The sequence below is a fragment of the Gymnoscopelus braueri genome (genome assembly GCF_963280865.1).
Source record: "Gymnoscopelus braueri genome assembly, chromosome: 19".
Classification (NCBI taxonomy): Eukaryota; Metazoa; Chordata; class Actinopteri; order Myctophiformes; family Myctophidae; genus Gymnoscopelus; species Gymnoscopelus braueri.
Genome location: NC_137621.1, coordinates 21,980,296 through 21,998,806, shown reverse-complemented (window position 1 = coordinate 21,998,806; position 18,511 = coordinate 21,980,296). Strand labels below are relative to the sequence as shown.

At 42.2% G+C, this 18,511-nt stretch overlaps 1 protein-coding gene across 1 annotated transcript in view; it reads left to right on the top strand.

Annotated features, from left to right (window-relative positions):
* The window catches only part of rnf144aa (ring finger protein 144aa), a 61,663-nt gene that overhangs the window by 31,384 nt on the left and 11,768 nt on the right, over positions 1-18,511 (top strand). Inside the window, exons 3-6 of the mRNA XM_080413725.1 lie at positions 2,676-2,826; positions 8,274-8,378; positions 10,499-10,559; positions 13,721-13,937. Of these exons, the coding sequence (XP_080269851.1) occupies positions 2,692-2,826; positions 8,274-8,378; positions 10,499-10,559; positions 13,721-13,937 (518 nt within the window). The 5' untranslated portion in view covers positions 2,676-2,691. The remainder of the gene's footprint in view (positions 1-2,675; positions 2,827-8,273; positions 8,379-10,498; positions 10,560-13,720; positions 13,938-18,511) is intronic.

Here is an 18,511-nt window from a genome sequence, read left to right as displayed (position 1 = left end):
TCCAGTGAATAATGCAGCAGTTGGAACACAACACACTGTACCACCTTTTGCAGTGAAAACTCTCCTATCTCACTCCTCCTTTCCCTCTTTTTCTCTTTTTTCCCCTCACACATTCTATCCATCTATATCTCACTCTCTCTCTCTCTCTCTCTTCCCATCCTCCGGCACTCCACTCAGCGTTGCCAGATCTGCTTATCATAATTTCCCCGCGAGGTTTTATTTGAAAATAGCCGATCTACAAGCTCACAACGCGTCGCATCGCGACGGGTTGTGAGCTTGTAGATCTGCTATTTTCAAATAGCTGATGTATGTGTTAAAGTGCTCACGTGGCCCGTAGTCGCTTATTTTGGGATGGTTTTCCTAGACCTGGTTGCTTGTTTCTCTCACAGAATCTGGCAACGCTGACTCCACTCCTTATGAAACTATTTAATTTGTCCCCATCGACCTAAACTGTCAATCCCTGCACGGCCAATATAAACAAAGAGCAACCAATTCAGGCTGGAGGAAAAAAAGAAGCTTCACTCTCTATTAGACATTCTTTGACCGTTGCAGTAGGAGTATAGATTATTTTCCATCACCCTGGCAACTTTAGCTACAGTACAGACTTAAATATAATTCAGTGGCAACTAGCTTGGCTTTTTTTTTTCAGACAGACTGCTCTTGTGTATGCCCTCCTCCGCTCTCATGGTTTCTCTCTCTCTTTTTCTCACACTTGAACATTCTCACTGCCCCCCACCCCCCCCAATCACCAATTCTCCCAGAAGGATTTTTGTTTAACCCATTAAGACCTGAGGCAATTCTTTAAAAAAATCTAAATCCTAACAGTTTTTTGAAAAAAATATAAAAAATATTTTTTCGCGATTTTTCAAAAATAGCAGATCTGCAAGCTCATAGCGCGGCACTCGGTGCCGCGCTATGAGCTTGTAGATCTGCTATTTTTGAATAGCCAAAGAAATCTAAAGTGACACAGATGCGTTCCAGGTATTAATGGGTTCATACGAGCCCTTGACATGATCCTGATAACAATTTCACAGTTTCAGTTTTTGTAAAGTCTCAAGTGTTTGTTCGCACCATAATAGCCGATCTACAAGCTCGCAAGGCGTCGCAGCACACAGCGCGTCGTGATCTGATAGTTTTCAGTGCGCAACGCGGAGGCGCAAACCAAGTATAAATCAGGCATACGAATTGCTGGCTATACTCCATGTTGTCTGATTGGTGGACAGAGATAGTTGACCGTTAGGGGATCGATCCATCTTAGATCGATCCCTTGATTGATCTCCGATAAATCGTTTCTAGGACTGACCCCGATCGCCGGGCTGCTTACGTGAGAGAGTCAGAGACATAGCCTCGCTACCTACCTCCCTCCCTCCCTCCACTGCCTTTGAGCTCCTAAGGGAAGATAACACCTCTCTCGTGTCAGTTTACCGTGACTACTAGAACCAGCCTACTCTCTTTTCTCTCCTGTTTTTCCACTTTCCCCTTGCTCCATTTCTCTCAATGCAGCTCTCTCTCTCTCTCTCTCTCTCCTCTCAGGATGGCACGTGTATCGTAGACGGCACCAAGGTGGTGTTTACTCACAGTCCACCCATGCAGTGATCACGTGTTACCTTCCACCCCGCTGACACCCTCCCCCCCCCGACCCCATCCTTTCCCTCCTTTGTGTGAATTTAAGGCAGACTGTGCTTTGACCAGTGAAAGCAAAGCTGCCCACTCTCTCTCTCTCTCTCTCTCTTCTTTCCTTTCTTCCTTCACACTTATTTTTTTCTGTCTCCAGTCTCTGCAGTCTGTTGCTCTCTCTCTCTCTCCTGCGTTTGTTCCCCCTCTCTCTGCCTCTTCTTGTCTTCCTCGCTCCAACTCTCTCTCTCCCCCCTTACCGCCACAAAAAAAAACCCTGTCTCCGGTTGCTTAGCAGCGCGGGGTAGAGTTTTGACAGCGTTGACGTTGTGTGTGTGTGTGTGTGTGTGTGTGTGTGTGTGTGTGTGTGTGTGTGTGTGCAGGGCCACTTCCTGTAAACAGAACAGAGTGGGTGCTCTTTGCTCTCTCCGGTCTGACTGGGGGGGAAAGGAGAAGGAGGGAGAGAGAGAGAGCAAGACGAGACGGCCCAAAATAAACCCCTCTCACATAAAAAGGAGGAGGAGGAGGCATGACGCACTGCAAAGGAAAGTGTTAACTCACGGAGAGCGAGGAGGGTGCTTTGGAATAGTTGCTCTTTTCTCTCTCGTTAGGCCTTGAACGAGGATGAATGCAGACAGACTGGCTGTTTTAGGCGTAGGGCACATGAAATACTGCATACAGTGTGAGCTGTATAATGCATGTGTAAGATCCAAGGTGCAGATATATACTAATGCGCATCATCTCACTCTTGGATATATATTGCGGTGGCAGATGCGACACCAAAGTGTGCCAGATCTATTTTTCAAATTATGAACAACATGTCATCTTTTCCCTTTTGTTGTCTGTGGAATTATGAATGTGATGAACGTCCTTATGCTGTCTATTCTTATCTTCAAAGTTATCTGGATGCGAGAGAGCATCACTCAAAAACAATATGATGTTTTCTGGGGATGCGTTTGGCCTAAATAAAGAGTTTGCTTCTCTCTTTTTTTTCCTATCTATCCCTCTGTCTCTCTCTTTGCTTATCTCTCCGTCTGTCTCGATCTCTCTCTCTCTCCCAGCTCTGTGGCTGTGAAGATGACCACCGCACGATACCGTCCCACGTGGGAGCTGGCCCTGGACCCGCTGGTCTCCTGTAAGCTGTGCCTTGGAGAGTTCCCTCTGGAGCAGATGACCACCATCACACAGTGCCAATGTGTCTTCTGTGCACTGGTGAGACGGCCAAACGTTTCACAGACGGAACAAGGGGAACCCTAGAGCAGTGTTGATTTCGTCGACTAAAAAACTATGTACGTCGAAAAATGTACATCGACTACCTTTAGGCTTTTTTCACTGATGAAAACAAAACTAAGACTAAATATATTGACAATTTCGTCAACAAATGCAAACTAGACTAAAATGTTAGAGAGGGACTAGTGGAGAAGAGATCCAGTAGAACTAAAAGACAAGTCAAAGAAGCGCTGCAGGGATCATTCAGTGGCTCTGAGATAGGTGCTCTTTGGTGACACATAGACTTATATAGACTTATATCGACCCTTAGACCCTGATGAAGACCTTCTAGGTCGAAACGCGTTGGTCATACTCATTTGCCTTGCTCTAAATAAATTCATAAATGTTTTCACGTGAGACGGAGTGCCCTGGAATTATTTTCTTTTTTAAGTCTGCATTTCACACCTTTTTGGCAAGCAGTACTTCCTTGGGAATCCTTTTTGCTTACAAGTCATGTTATGCTTGGTTGCGCTCAAGCGTTGCGCTCAAGCGTTGCGCTCAAGCGTTGCGCTCAAGCGTTGCGCTCTGAAAATAGCAGATCTACAAGCTCACAACGCGTCGCAGCGCGACGCGTTGTGAGCTTGTAGATTGGCTATTTTCAGCATGCAACCCAAGTGGAAAATCGGCCATTAGGATGTCTTCAAGGCACCGCCAAAAATGCATTTTAGTCGACTAAATCAACTGTAGATTTAGTCGACTATAATCTTATGATGTTTAGTCGACTAAAACTAGACTAAACTCAAACTTTTCAGATTACTAAAATATGACTAAAACTAGATGAAATTTATTCAAGACTATGACTAAAACTAGATCAAAATTAGCTGTCAAAATCAACACTGACCTAGAGGTGTGCGTAGTTGAACGGTGTGGCTCATTGCCAGGTGACCTCAGTATCCTTGCCCTTTGACCGCTCAAATAGAACCATATTTCCGATATGGTGTATTGTCATTGTGGACAGAGTGACATAATAACAGGCTTGTTGGTTGGTCAGTCACATCACCGATTAGCTGACAAAGTTTGTCCAAGCCCAGCCTTAATGCATGGCTGCCAAAGGCTGAATGAGTGATCTGATTATACCGTGGTATGGTGGGGTATGGCTGGGCAGTTAACTGACAATATATTGAAACATTATTTAGAACCAATAACCGACTTATAAACTAATAATTGACAAGCACGTTTTTTTTGTAATAATAATATTCATGTTTTCTTCTTATACTGTATATCAATGAATTGACCCGAAAATAATTTGAAAAGCTGGTTTATAATTGACTAATTCGATTAGTCTGATTAACCACTTAACCCTGTATTATACTTTGTCGTACAATGGTGATGTCAAAACATTTTTTATAGCCGATCAACATGCGTTGGGAAAAAAATGAATGGTTCATTAATGATCTACTGAATACTGAGTGTAGACCGAATGCAATAATGTTCGAGATTGCCCCGAAGTAGTGCTAAAATGTGCGATAATGTTTTTCTTTCTGCGGTTCTCATTAGTCACAAAGCATCTCTATGGACTGAACAGCATTTCTATTTTTAAAAAAGCCGTTTGTGAACTAGCACAGCTGTCACAGCACCAGAGCACCGCCCCCCCCACCCACATGAGCATCTTACATTATGTTGAAAGTAATGATGGATGTGTTGTTGTGTAGTATGCTGATGAAACACGGGAGGGAAAAGAGATATGACCAATTCATCACACATAGGGGGTGTGGAAAAAGTATTTTCTTTCTACATTAACCCATTAAGACCGGGAACGCATCTGTGTGTCATTTTTTTATTTCTTTGGGATATTCAAAAATAGCAGATATACAAGCTCATAGCGCGGCACCGAGTGCCGCGCTATGAGCTTGTAGATCTGCTATTTTTGAAAAATCGTGAACATTCGTGGCAAAATCTTGGATTATATATTTTTTAAAGCAAACATTTGTAAAATATTTAGTTCCAGGAAACCCCCAGAAGCAAAGGTTTGAGTTACAAATGTCTGCCAAAAAAAGGAAAAAGAATCAAATATTTGCACAACTTTTCATGATTTTTCAAAAATAGCAGATATACAAGCTCATATAGCGCACTCGGTGCCGCGCTATGAGCTTGTATATCAGCTATTTTTGAATAGCCAAAGAAATTAAAAATGACACACAGATGCGTTTCCGGTCTTAAAGAGTTAAATGTTTAACCTCCCGTTTTATAAAACATTGTAACGGTTTCACAAAAAAAGTTATGTCCGGTAAAGAGCATGAATAAAACCATTTTGTATACGAAATGTATTTGAGACCATATTTCAACAAAGGAAGGAAAATGACAAAGAGTGCCTCCTATAACTGGCCGTATAACTTTACATGCATCTATTGTCCAGTGTTCTCTCTCTTAGGTTTCACTTCATGCCGTCTTTGCCTAAGCTCTAGAATAATGTCTAGTATAAGTGAACATTGAGCTCATGATTTAGGCTAAATTTAAGTGGAAAAAGGATCGCTTATCGGTTAGTCTTTTGTGTTTTTCCCCAAACATTTACAATGTGTAAACCTGTACATGTTTGCACCTGCAAATGGTAACACCCCTCATACTAGGGCTGGGTGATACGACTTCAAATCAACACAACGATTATTTCAAACTTTTGCCTCAATTACAATTAACCCATTAAGACCTGAGGCCGATTCTACAGACGTCTTATAAATCCAAATAATATTAGGATTTTGTAACATATTAATTATGTTACTATATCAGTGGTATAGTCAAACCTTTTCATGTCAAGGACCCCCAAAATGATATGTATTTAGCCGCCGACCCCCCCATCTCAAAATATTTGTTCCATGGACCCCCAGAAGCAAAGATTGGAAAATATTTATATAACGTATATATTCAAAGATTCTCACAAATTGTCAATATTTTTCAAAAATAGCAGATCTACAAGCTTGTATGAGCTTGTAGATCTGCTATTTTAAGTATAAAATAATGCTTTTTAGCTCAATCTGAAATGACATGGATGCTTTCCTGGTTTTAATGGGTTAAAGAACATTAACCCATTAAGACCTGGAACGCCATCTGTGTCACTTTTTGATTTGAGCTAAAAAGCATTATTTTACACTTTGGCTATTCAAAAATAGATCTACAAGCTCATAGCGCGGCACCGAGTGCTGCGCTAAGAGCTTGTAGATCTGCTATTTTTGAAAAATCGTGAAAATGTGTGCAAATCTTTGAATATATATATTGTTTAAAGCGAACATTTTTGCTTCTGGGGGTCCCTGGAACAAAATATTTTGAGATGGGGGTCCGCGGCCAAATAAATATAATTTTGGGGGTCCTTGACATGAAAAAGGTTGAGCACCACTGATATAGAAACATAAGTTTTTTTCAGAATACTGTTGGGGATTTAGAAGACATTTGTAGAATCGGCTTCAGGGGTTAATGGGTTAAATAGGCATCCGGAGTGGCACAGGGGTAACGTTCCTGCCCACCGCTGTGGAGACTATAGGGGTTTGAATCACACCACGGTGCATCTGGATTGACCCTGAGCTCCAAACGAACACAATTGGCTGTGTTCGCGGATGGGGAAGCCGGTTGGAGAGGCTCTGTCTCTGTCTCTCTTCACTAGCTACTCCTATGGAGTGGCACTGGCACCAATAGCATGTTAAACCCCTCCTGGTGGAAACTCCTCACTGTCGGGGGAAAGAAGCGGCTACAGTAGCGACTCAATGTGTATCATTGGAGACGTGTGGTTGTCTACACAGTACACCCTTCCAAAAACCAACAGTAGCGGTTGTCAGTGACAGGGACTTTATAAACAGGGGTTGGCAATGATTAAATTGCGGGAAAAAACGAAAGTACATTAACCCATTAAGACCTGATTCTACATGTCTCCTAAATCCCAACATTATTCTGAAAAACGTAAGTTTCTATATCAGTGGTGCTCAATCTTTTTCATATCAAGGACCCCCAAAATTATATGTATTTGGCCGCGGTACCCTCATCTCAAAATATTTTGTTCCAGGGACCCCACAGAAGCAAAGATTCGAGTAAAAAATGTTCGCTTTAAAAATGTATATATTCAAAGATTTGCACACATTTTCATGATTTCTCAAAAATAGCAGATCTACAAGCTCATAGCGCGGCACTCGGTGCCGCGCTATGAGCTTGTAGATCTGCTATTTTTGAATAGCCAAAGTGTAATATAATGTGTTTTTAGCTCAAATCAAAAAGTGACACAGATGCGTTCCAGGTCTTAATGGTTAAAAAAACAATAATCTATGGTTTAAACGTCCAGAGAACGGTTTGTTACTAAAATGTACCGCAATAACATTATTATGACATTATTACTGGGAAATGCATTGTCATGGTGCTGGCTGTAGGCCTGGGACCTCTGATCTCACCAAACTGCATTAGGTAATTTGTGGTGGAGTTTTTTACAAAGAGTCTGAAAAGAGCTTTTTGGCAGCAGCGCACGTTGGCCTTCGGACTTCAACCAACTTTTTCTCTTTGAGCCAATGGAACATCTGAGAATGAACACGCTGATCTGCAGTTTTTGGAAAAGTGGAAACGATTATTGTTCTTTTTCGACTACAAGAACCAAATGAACCACGCCTTGCCCATGTACTGTAATGGATTTCACAGCTTCTGGATTTGTTTCCATACGTTGCTACTCTGTTTCGGAGAAGGTTCTCAGAAGCTAATCTTGGGCGCTGTTCAGTAGATAGTTCTAACCCTGAGTAGGGCTGGTGAATTAATATTTGAATATCGAATATTCCTCGAATATGGGAAAAATAAGTATATTCGAATATGAAAATTAATATTCGAATATAAAAAAAATGATTATTTGACAGGGACAATACAAAAAACAACGTATCAAGTTATAAAAACAAACAAAATATGTTTTATTGGATCTGAGCACTCGATACATTGTTTTTTGTATTGTTTGTCAAAAAAGAATTTGAAAAACATAAAAAAGTATATATAAAAAATATATATATATATATATATATATATATATATATTATTATTATTTTTTATAATAATATTCGAATATATTTGAATATCTGCCAATTTTTAAGACCAATATTCGAATATAATTTCTGAGGAAAGTGGGATTTTAACTATTCCTTTTCGGGTCCATTTGGTGGACCTATAGGGTTCAAGTGGTTATATGCTGACAGTATAAAACTGTATCGCGTGACTGTCTCTGTCTTGTCACATTCAGTGCTATTATTAAACCAAACAAAAACTATGGAAGTATTAAATGCTATTGCATTCAGTTCTTCTCCAAAGAAATGATTTGGGGAAGTTATGTGGCTATCATGTTCCACTTTAGCTACTCTAAACAACGTGTGTGTGTGTGTGTGTGTGTGTGTGTGTGTGTGTGTGTGTGTGTGTGTGTGCGCGCGTTCTTCCCCTCCTAGTGCCTGAAGCAGTATGTGGAACTCCTCATCAAAGAAGGCCTTGAAACTGCAATCAGCTGTCCTGACTCAGCCTGTCCCAAGAGAGGACACTTGCAGGAAAATGAGGTAATGATGTGTAGAATGAAGGGAAAAAAGAAAACCTGCAACAAAACTCCTCTAGCGATGAAAGAGAACGTTATCTATCCTTGAATCTCTGGAAGGTCAGAGATCCACCACCTGTTTTCCTGTCCTCCTTTCAGCTTCCTTACCCTGAGCCCCCAGCCGTGGCCTGAGACTGGACTATATTTGAAATGTAAAACAATGTCAAGAACTGAATATCCACTTTAGCTTTTCATACAGTCGGGTTTCCAAATTAGAAAAACTTAACCCATTAAGACCGGGAACGCATCTGTGTAATTTTTTAGATTTCTTTAGGCTATTCAAAAATAGCAGATATACAAGCTCATAGCGCGGCACCGAGTGCCGCGCTATGAGCTTGTAGATCTGCTATTTTTGTAAAATCGTGAAAATGTGTGCAAATCTTTGAATATATATATATATTTTTTTAAAGCGTTAAGGTCCTTACACACCAGCGAATATGCGAATATATGCAAAATTCGGACTCGTTCCGAATAATTAAAAGACGCTTTTTCGCTTCGCGAAACTGATGTGGACGCTTGCATTGACTTTATAAGGTTTTTAAAAAAAACGTATTTATTCGCATGAAGAATTCGCCCCGGTGTGTAAGGACCTTAACACATTCCCTGCCAGAGGTTTTTTTTTATTTTACTTCCCCCAGTGCCAGTGTTTAATTTTTTTTTACACAGGAGCCGAGATACAGGATTTTAAAGTAATAAGTTAACCAAGGAGTGAATGGAGCTAGAAATCTTTGGATCGTGATATCTCTGGTTCTGTGTGGATAAATTGAAAAAAAAAGACAAAAAAAAAAAAAAAAAAAAGACAATTTTTTTTTTAAACGGTTATACTCGTGGATGGATTTTTTTTGGCAGTAAACGGGTGTATTTTTCATCAACGGTTATACTCGTGATTGGCAGGTAAAGTGTTAAGGATTTAGACATTTTTTTTTTATCGGCCTCAGCTCTTAATGGGTTAAACATAAACACATGCCTGAGATGAAAGAATAGAAACGAGGGTCATGTCTCTACATTATCAGTGTCCAGCTCTGCTGATCAATTTTCTAATAGTATTTGCTCGTGTCCATACAGTAGTTCTGGTAACATTCTCAGTTTTCTCACTCATTTCCACTCATTTCAGAGAAAAGCTGGTGATGAATCCTTGTGGTTTAAAAAAAACGCAAAACACTCATTGTCACACTTCCAGTCTAGCTTAGGGATTATTGCCTCTCTGTGCTCCAGCTCTCTTCCAGCCAAGTTTCTCCTGCATGAGATCTGCCTCTATGCCTTCCCTCCCAGCGGAGGTGAATCAGAGGGCAAAGCGCTCTCATCCTGCAGGCAGTTTGGTTGATGGACTCTCTCTCTCTCTCCCTCTCCCTCACTTTGTCTTGTGGGGCCCAGAGGCACAGCGTGGCTCAGCACGTCACGGCCTTATGTTTGCAATCAATCAGCGTCACTGGCCTTTAATGGAACCGGGGCTAGTCATGCCAGTCATCCCTCATATTGCGGCCGTTATGACGGCCAATGCCTTTGACTTGTAATTGACTGCTTCTCTATGAGCCCGGAACGTTCTTTTCATCACCCAGTAAATGAGTACGTTTTGCCGTTGGTTAGTGTGTGTACGGTATGTATGTACCTAGATGTCCTGTTTATGCGAACGGCTGGAATAGGAGGTCCATTGATAAGCTACGTGTTTAGCCTTCTTCAAGCTGAAATTCACTTTTTATTTTATTCTCGCAATTCTCAAATCGTATCTATGTTTGTAAAATGTATCTGTATACATGGTTATGCCTTATTGCACATTCTATGAATTCAGAAAAGAAAACATTAGCCACCCCTCATTTATTTATTTATTCATGTATTATTATTTTGCTTTACTATTATTATTATTATTGCCACACTAGCATTTCACTGCTTGCACCTGTATGAGGAGTGACGAATAAACCCTCTTGATTCTTTTGGAAATAAATGTATTATTTTGCATTAAAGATCCGGGCCTTTTTAGCTGTTTGCACAATTACATTCTCTCTCTCTCTCTCTCTCTACACCCCCCCCCCCAACACTCTCATTCTCTACCCCCATCTCTCTCCCTTCTTCATTTTCTGCCTCTAGATTGAGTGCATGGTGGCCACAGATATGATGCAGAGGTACAAGAAGCTTCAGTTTGAGAGAGGTGAGTAAGCATGGAAACGTCAGCAGTGACGGCAACAAATCCATGTCAGATCCGACGCTTGTCAGTGGATGATACGTGGGTAATGACTGTGGACCACAGACATCGCAAGACCCACCTGTCTTCCGACAGTAACTCATTGCCAGCAAAAAAAAAGAAAGGAATGATATAACTAACGTCCCTGGCAAGCGTAGCAAAGTTCTGTTTACCGCTTCTGAGGTCACTCCTCCCTCAGAACTTGGAAGTTTGAAATATCCCACCTGTTTCTGGGGAAAAGCTACAGTACAACGTGATTTGATCAGGGGAACATTGATTGAAATCTTGTTGCTGAGTGGCTGCTGATCTTTTAGTGCCCGACAGGCATTTGTTGAATTTGTTATCCTTCCACTGGTTTCATCGCCTCGTAGAATCTGAACGGCGTCAGACAGTGTTTGATTTGGACGTCAAAGTTCCCTGTCTCTTCCTTTGGGCAAATTGCCACCTGTGGTTTTCTATCAATGTCACCAAGAATTATAATCGACGTCGCTGGTGTTCTCTGTCAGAAATGTTATGGATCGGTTTCAGAACCTTCCTCAGAAGCCTGTGGGAATTTCCAAGATTCAATACACCTCTGTGTGCACTGGACATAATTAGCCACGCAGGGACAGTGCCTACAGGTATTCAGGCCAAACGCATGGCTGTGCTCTTAACCGTAGTATCCTGACTCAACCCTTGTCATCCTTATCAAAGTTTTAACACCAGTCCCGTATCAAATATACATGAAGGGGAAAGCCTCCCAGACTGGTTTTTTTTAAGGGATTTTAATTGGATTGGTATGGCTCTGGCCTAGTGAACTGTCTGACTGACTCTGATCGAGGCAGGTCTTTTCTAGCACAGCGTGATGGCTTAGTTAAAGCCTTTCTTTTTTTTTTATCTCTGCCTCAGTTATGTATTCAGTGTATGTGACTCGTATCTGCATATGTGGTTCGCAGCGCAAACGCTGAACAAATGTTAAGCGTGTGATAAAAGGCTGGGATATCAGTGCAGAGAAGATAAATGCTCTAAGGCGGGAGGAGGGAGGCGCAAGTCCTGCTGTCATTGTAGACATGCTAACTGGTGAAACGCCACCAGCCAAAGCAAGCTGTTGCTACCAATCTTTTTTTTTTGGTGGGTTCCCAGCAGGATCTGGAACGAACCCACCGCACGCACACGCGCACACACGAACGATACCAGTGGTGGAAAGTAACTAAGTACATTTACTCAAGTACTGTACACTCTTGAGGTATTTTTTACTTTACTGCAGTATTTCCAACTTGTACTTCTACTCCACTACATCTCAGATCCAAATATTGTACTTTTACTCCACTGCAATTATTTGACAACTTAAGTTACTAGTTAGTTGATTGATTGATTGACTTGATTATTTACAAACACACATTAACCACTTCAGCCCTATAGACTTCGGCTATTTGACAATAGCCGATCTACAAGCTCACGTCACAACGTGTGGCATTGCGACGCGTTGTGAGCTTGTAGATCTGCTATTTTCACATCCTTTTTATACATTTGGAAACTTGTGAAACTTTTACTTTCAGTACTTTTTAGTCAAGTACATTTTCAATACCAGACTTTTATTTCTACATTGCGTTATTGGTAGTTTTACTGGAGTACAAAATATGAGTACTTCTTCCACCACTGCATAAAACACATGAACAGACAATACACAGAATAGGGGGCATGACTGCATGATCTCCCATAATGAGTAAAAATCCACAGAACGGGCCGTGCCAATAGGTGACCAGATCGTGTGTGTGTGTGGACCACACAACCACGACGTTCCTGGTTCGATTCCCGGCTGGACGCCAGCTGTGTAGCATGTCCTCCTCCCTCCCTCTCTCTCTGCCCTCGGTTTCCTGTCCCTCTACAATCCTATATAAATAAAGCAGCGACTGCCTAAAAATATTAAGGGAAGAAAAAAAAAACACATTCCTCAGAGAAACCCTCAAAGAGGGCTATTGATGTTTGCCTGGATAAAAGCGTTCATCCATTTAATCAGTGTCCCAGCGCAGCCAGCCAGGCAGAATCACTGCTTGTAACCGTTCCCATGTTTTTGCAGGACGGAGAGCCCAGGCTGCGTGTGGAATGTGTGCTTTGGACCTTAATCAACACATAACAATGGGCAGCTTTAATAGAAAAGACACTAAAAACTCCAAACTGTGTCTTTGGAGGTTTCAACTTAGACCCATGAAGACCTGGAACGCATCTGTGTCACTTTAGATTTCTTTAGGCTATTCAAAAATAGCAGATATACAAGCTCATAGCGCGGCACCGAGTGCCGCACTATGAGCTTGTAGATCTGCTATTTTCGAAAAATCGTTATTTTTATTATTTTTTTTTTTTTTCAAAAAACTGTTAGGATTTAGAAAACATTTTTTAGAATCGCCTCAGGTCTTAATGGGTTAACAGTCGTGGGGAATCTGTGAAAGGCTTGGACTTAGGAAATGGTTGTTTGCCAGGCCATAGCATTATGAAAAATGCTGCATATTGACAAATATATGAATATTTTTCTGACCTGTCAATTAGTAATTACAGAGATAATAAAAAAACGATAGGAACTTGCCAATACAAGACACTTGAACCAGTGGTTTTCAACCTTTTTTTCGCATTAAGGACCCCCAAATTGACAAATATTAGCCCAGGGACCCCCATTTGAAAAGATATGCCAGGGACTCAACCATTTAGATTTCTTGGGGGTCCCCAATCTACACTGTATCACCATCATCAGTGTTCATCTAACTCTGAGAGTGTACAAATGGAACCAAATGGACCCGTCCATTTGGTTCCATTTGTACACTCTCAGAGTTACAGACATATAAGGGTCAATTTGGTTGCTAACTATTAATTTGGCTGGGGACCCCCTGGAACCCCCTCAAGGACCACTGGTGGTCCCCGGACCACTGGTTGGACCATAGACGATGACAAAAGGTTGTTCTTGGAAAGTGTTTCCATTCAGATGGCATCTCCCACACACTGTGGCGATTGTTGCGTGGTAAATAAAGACATCATGTCCATGACACTACCGCCGTGGCCTCTTGCCACCAAGACAGCGTGACTAGTTAGACGCCTCTTTTCAAAAAAGAGACACACACTATATTCTTCGTTTTTTTTGTGCGTGTGTTCCACAGAGGTGCTGCTGGACCCGTGCCGGACGTGGTGCCCGTCCTCTACGTGCCAGGCGGTGTGCCAGCTCAAGGAGGCGGACCCTCCGGCCTTGCCCCAGCAGGTCCAGTGCGCCGTCTGTGCCCTGGAGTTCTGCTCGGCCTGCAAGGCCACCTGGCACCCGGGGCAAGCCTGCCAGGAGAGCAACCTGCCCATCACCTCCTACCTACCAGGAGAGAACAGGTACCGTTTTTTGCGAACGCAGCGGAAGGAGGCGCGCCGAATGCGCAAGTGGAGCTTACTATGAAACCGTGCTCGGCTTGTGTGTGTGTCTGTCTGTCTGTGTGCAGTATGTGTGGAGCCTGCCCCTGGGTGAAATATAGCAGCTACAGTCACGTACCATACATCAAATGAAAGCTCTTTGAAAACTGAACACACCTGTCAATGTTGCGTTTAAGCCCGCCCCTTCCCCCGGAAGCCACGCCCCGGAGAAGGCTCCTAAAAACTCCCCATTGAAACCCCATGTTAAATGAAAAGTGCCCGAATCGCTCCCAAACTTTTTCTACCCCCCCTAAGTGGGGGTCTACGAACAAATACTTCGGGCTCGGATTTTGGCTCCGCCCCCCGGAAGTGGGTGAAACAGGCACTTCAAACACTTTGTTGAATTGTTCAAAAACATTCAAAGTTTTTTTTTTTTGTATTTAATTTTTTTTGTTACTTTGTTTTTTAATTAAAAAAAAATCATTATTTTTTTTTTTTTTTGCGTTCGCTTCCCGCGTTCGCGCGTCTTACTTGTGTATTACCTTGATCCCAACTGCCTCGGAGATGATGAACATCTCTCTCTCTCTCTCTCTCTCTCTCTCTCTCTCTCTCTCTCTCTCTCACGCATCCTCTCTCAACTAGTCTGAATACCCCACTGTACACACACATAGGACGATAATCGTTATTATCGTTTATCGTGATAAAAAATGCTCACAATAATCGCATCGCAGAGATTTTAATTTATCGTGAACTTGTCCTCCATCATACACTGGGATCAATTCACCTTTGCCGAGCTGCATATCCGGTACCACTTAAACCCTCTATAATATGGTAAAACGCACCTGTAAAGTACGTACTGGATACAGTCTTTTTTTTCACTTTGCCAAAAATAGCCGATCTACAAGATCGGCTATTTTTGGCAAATGTTCCACCCCAGACTATGGAGGATGGGGTTCAAGTGGTTAACAAAAGTGGAGTTTAAAACGTATTTTGATTATCGCGATAATATCGTAAATCGCAATTATTTTGGTCACAATAATCGTAGCCTCGATCTCCAGGCTTTTATTGTTTAGTTTTGCTAAAAAATAAAAGCCTGGAGGAGCGCGTCGGTGTACCCGGTATAGGAAGTGTTTCATTTCCCCAACCAACCAGAGTGCTGTGGGCGTCGCTCGTAATGTTGTGTTAACGGGCGGGGGTTGACGGACAGATCGGTGAACCAATGGGATCAGGCGCAATCTCTCCGCGCCTCTATACACCCGCCCCTCTATACACGAAAACAGGAGCGCTAGTGCAGCCTACAATAATCGTGACATGAAAATCTTTATCGTCCCATCCCTACACACATACAGTAGAGGTGCTCTACTGCCCTCCATGGGGGTCATTCAGCACCCCCCCCCCCCCACACTGCGCTTTGGCTCCAGTGACCTTTACATTTTGAGTTCACCGAGCGCCAATAAGGTCGTGACCTCTGAAGCGCACAAGGTTACGGTGAAACTCTTTACTGGAAACCGTATTCATTCATATTATTGAAGCAGGAAACACGCAGCCTTAGGATCAGCAGCTGTGGCTCGCCTGACCTTTTCCGCTCTCACTTGGGGAGATAAGTAGGTCTCAGAGACGAGTCCGGATGATCAATGAATATTGGCTCCTATAAAGAGACATGGCTTCCAGTTCCAGGAAGGCCTGCATGTGGTAAACACGGTAGGGATTCATGTGTTGTGTATTTAATATGGATCGGGCAGTCGGCTTAGTTGGCCCGGCTGTGCCCTCCTGTGGCTTCTGACAGGGCAGCTCAGGTTAGCCTGGGCTTTGGTCGAGGATACGGCCAACATAAAGTGATCGCCAGGCCGTTAAAATCTATCTTCTCAAATCTAGGCTGCAGCCATGTACTGTACACTGTGAATGGGGGTATGATTATTATTGTTATTAGTTGTAGTAGTATTTATACATTTCATTAACCCATTGAGACCCGGAACACATCTGTGTCACTTTTTAATTTGAGCAAAAAAAAAAGCATTATTTTACACTTTGGGCTATTCAAAAATAGCAGATATACAAGCTCGTAGCGCGGCACCGAGTGCCGCGCTACGAGGTTGTAGATCTGCTATTTTAGAAAAATCGTGAAAATGTGTGCAAATCTTTGAATATATATATTGTTTAAAGCGAACATTTTTTACTCTTTTCTTTCTGCTTCTGGGGGTCCCTGGAAAAAAATATTTTGAGATGGGGGTCGGCGAAAAGATATATATAATTTTTTAGGGTCATTGACATGAAAACGTTTGAGAACCACTGATATAGAAACATACGTTTTTTCAGAAAACTGTTAGGATTTAGAAGACATTTGTAGAATCGGCTTCAGGTCTTAACACATCCACCGCCAGAGGTTAATCTCATAATGTACTCACCAGTGCCAAGGTGTTTTTGTTGTTTTTTTGTTTTTTTCATGTCGCCATAGATCTTGTTAAAATCCTTAAGATTGAGCGCTACACAGTCTGTTTACATCCGCGAGATCTCCCTGTATCTCCCAGTGAAAACCACGTGTCAAACGGGGCATCCATGTTTGAGTTAGAGCGGATTACGTTAAACAGTGAAATGCGAGGAGAAAAAACTACAGGAAGAGAATTGAGTTTCAGTTTCGTCTGTAGAATGGGAGTGGGCGTGATCGTGAAAACCGGATCCCAAATAATTCTATTTCCTGTCATCAAACCGGAAACGGAAGTGGATCAAAAAAATTCCGAAAGTGCACCCGGACCGCGCATGCGCGAAAAGACCGCAGCCCGTAGGACTACGGGCTCGGCGCTTAACCGTTGGATTTAACGGCCCGTAGAACTACGGGCCCGGCGGTAAAGGTGTTAAAGGAGAATTTTGGACTAAGGTTTTCTTACCTTTTCTATGACGTTATGATATCTTAGGATGAATGGTACAGTAGAAAAATGTCATAACTCCATCCTGGGTCCGCCACAGCTTAAAACATGCGCCAATAGGCCTTGCGCTAGATCGCTTATTTTAATAGCTTTTAAATTGGTGAGATCTGATCACCCTGGAAAATAGCAGTGCAGTCACGTGGTGCAGGCTTGTAGATCTACTATTTTCGGCGAGCGGCGCTGTCGTATGGCTGAAGCGCAAATCGGCCTTAAGGCGTCTTGAGGATAGAGGAAGGGAAAGTGGAGAGGGCTGCTAGCTTGTACATGTCCACAGATTACCAGCTTCTGCTTTATGAGCTCGTCTTTCCCTGAAAACCCCCGGCTGCATGGAGGAGAAAGGAGCTTTCTTGTCCTCCGTCTAGGTTTAGCGTGGATCACAGAAGCCAGTGGGCTGTTGAGATCTAACTCCTTGGGCCTTCAGCACAGTGTTTTCTCTGACATCCTCGCAGACACAAAAGAAATATTACGCCACTGTTGTCAACCTAAAGAGGCCGATTCTACAAAATGTCTTCTAAATCCTAACAGTATTCTGTTTCCATATCAGTGGTGCTCAAACTTTTTCATGTCAAGGACCCCCACAATGATATGTATTTGGCCGCCGACCCCCCATCTCAAAACATTTTGTTCCAGGGACCGCCCAGAAGCAAAGATTTTAGTTAAAAAATGTTCGCTTTAAACAATATCTATTCAAAGATTTGCACACATTTTCACGATTTTTCAAAAATAGCAGATCTACAAGCTTAAGTCTTAAGCTTGTAGATCTGCTATTTTTGAATAGCCAAAGTAGAAAATAATGCTTTTTTAGCTCAAATCAAAAAGTGACACAGATGCGTTCCAGGTCTTAATGGGTTTAGCGGGCAAACAAATATTACATCCCTCTTCCCCTTTTTTTGGAGAACGATGTTGGACTGGATTGGGCACAACGGACCGAGAATAAAATGGAAAAATAAAATGCAGAAAAATGCCAGCAGTCTTGTGATGGATTGTTGCTTTTCATTCAGGTCCGTCTTTGTTCCGTTGTACCGGTTCTGTTGCTGCTGCTGTGTCAAACTTGGTGAACCCATCCATTTGCACTGCCGATATAAACAATAGAAATGCATTAACATCACCGGCCCTCAAACTAGAGGCGTTTGGTGTTGGAACCACACCTCTCTGGCTGTAAGACTGTCACCGAAGACTTGACGTAACGCATTTTGTCGGCCAAATAAACGGCTTCACCTGTGTATTCCTTTTCTATATCTTTCAGAAATGATGAACCTTTGAATTTAACCCATTAAGACCTGGAACGCATATGTGTAATTTCTTTTATTTGAGCTAAAAAAGCATTATTTTACACTTTGGCTATTCAAAAATAGCAGATATACAAGCTCGAGTGCCGCGCTACGAGCTTGTAGATCTGCTATTTTTGAAAAATTGTGAAAATGTCTGCAAATCTTTTTGAAAATATATTATTTGAACTCATTCACTGCCTGAATTATTTCTAGCCGCGTTTGCCCACTGCCAGAGATTTTTCATTGAAAAAAAAAAAGTACTCAGGAGCCGAGATACAGAATTTTTAAGTTTTAAGTTAACAAGGAAGTGGATGGGAGTCTAGATCTTCGAAAAATCATATCTCCTTGGTCTTTGGGTCAA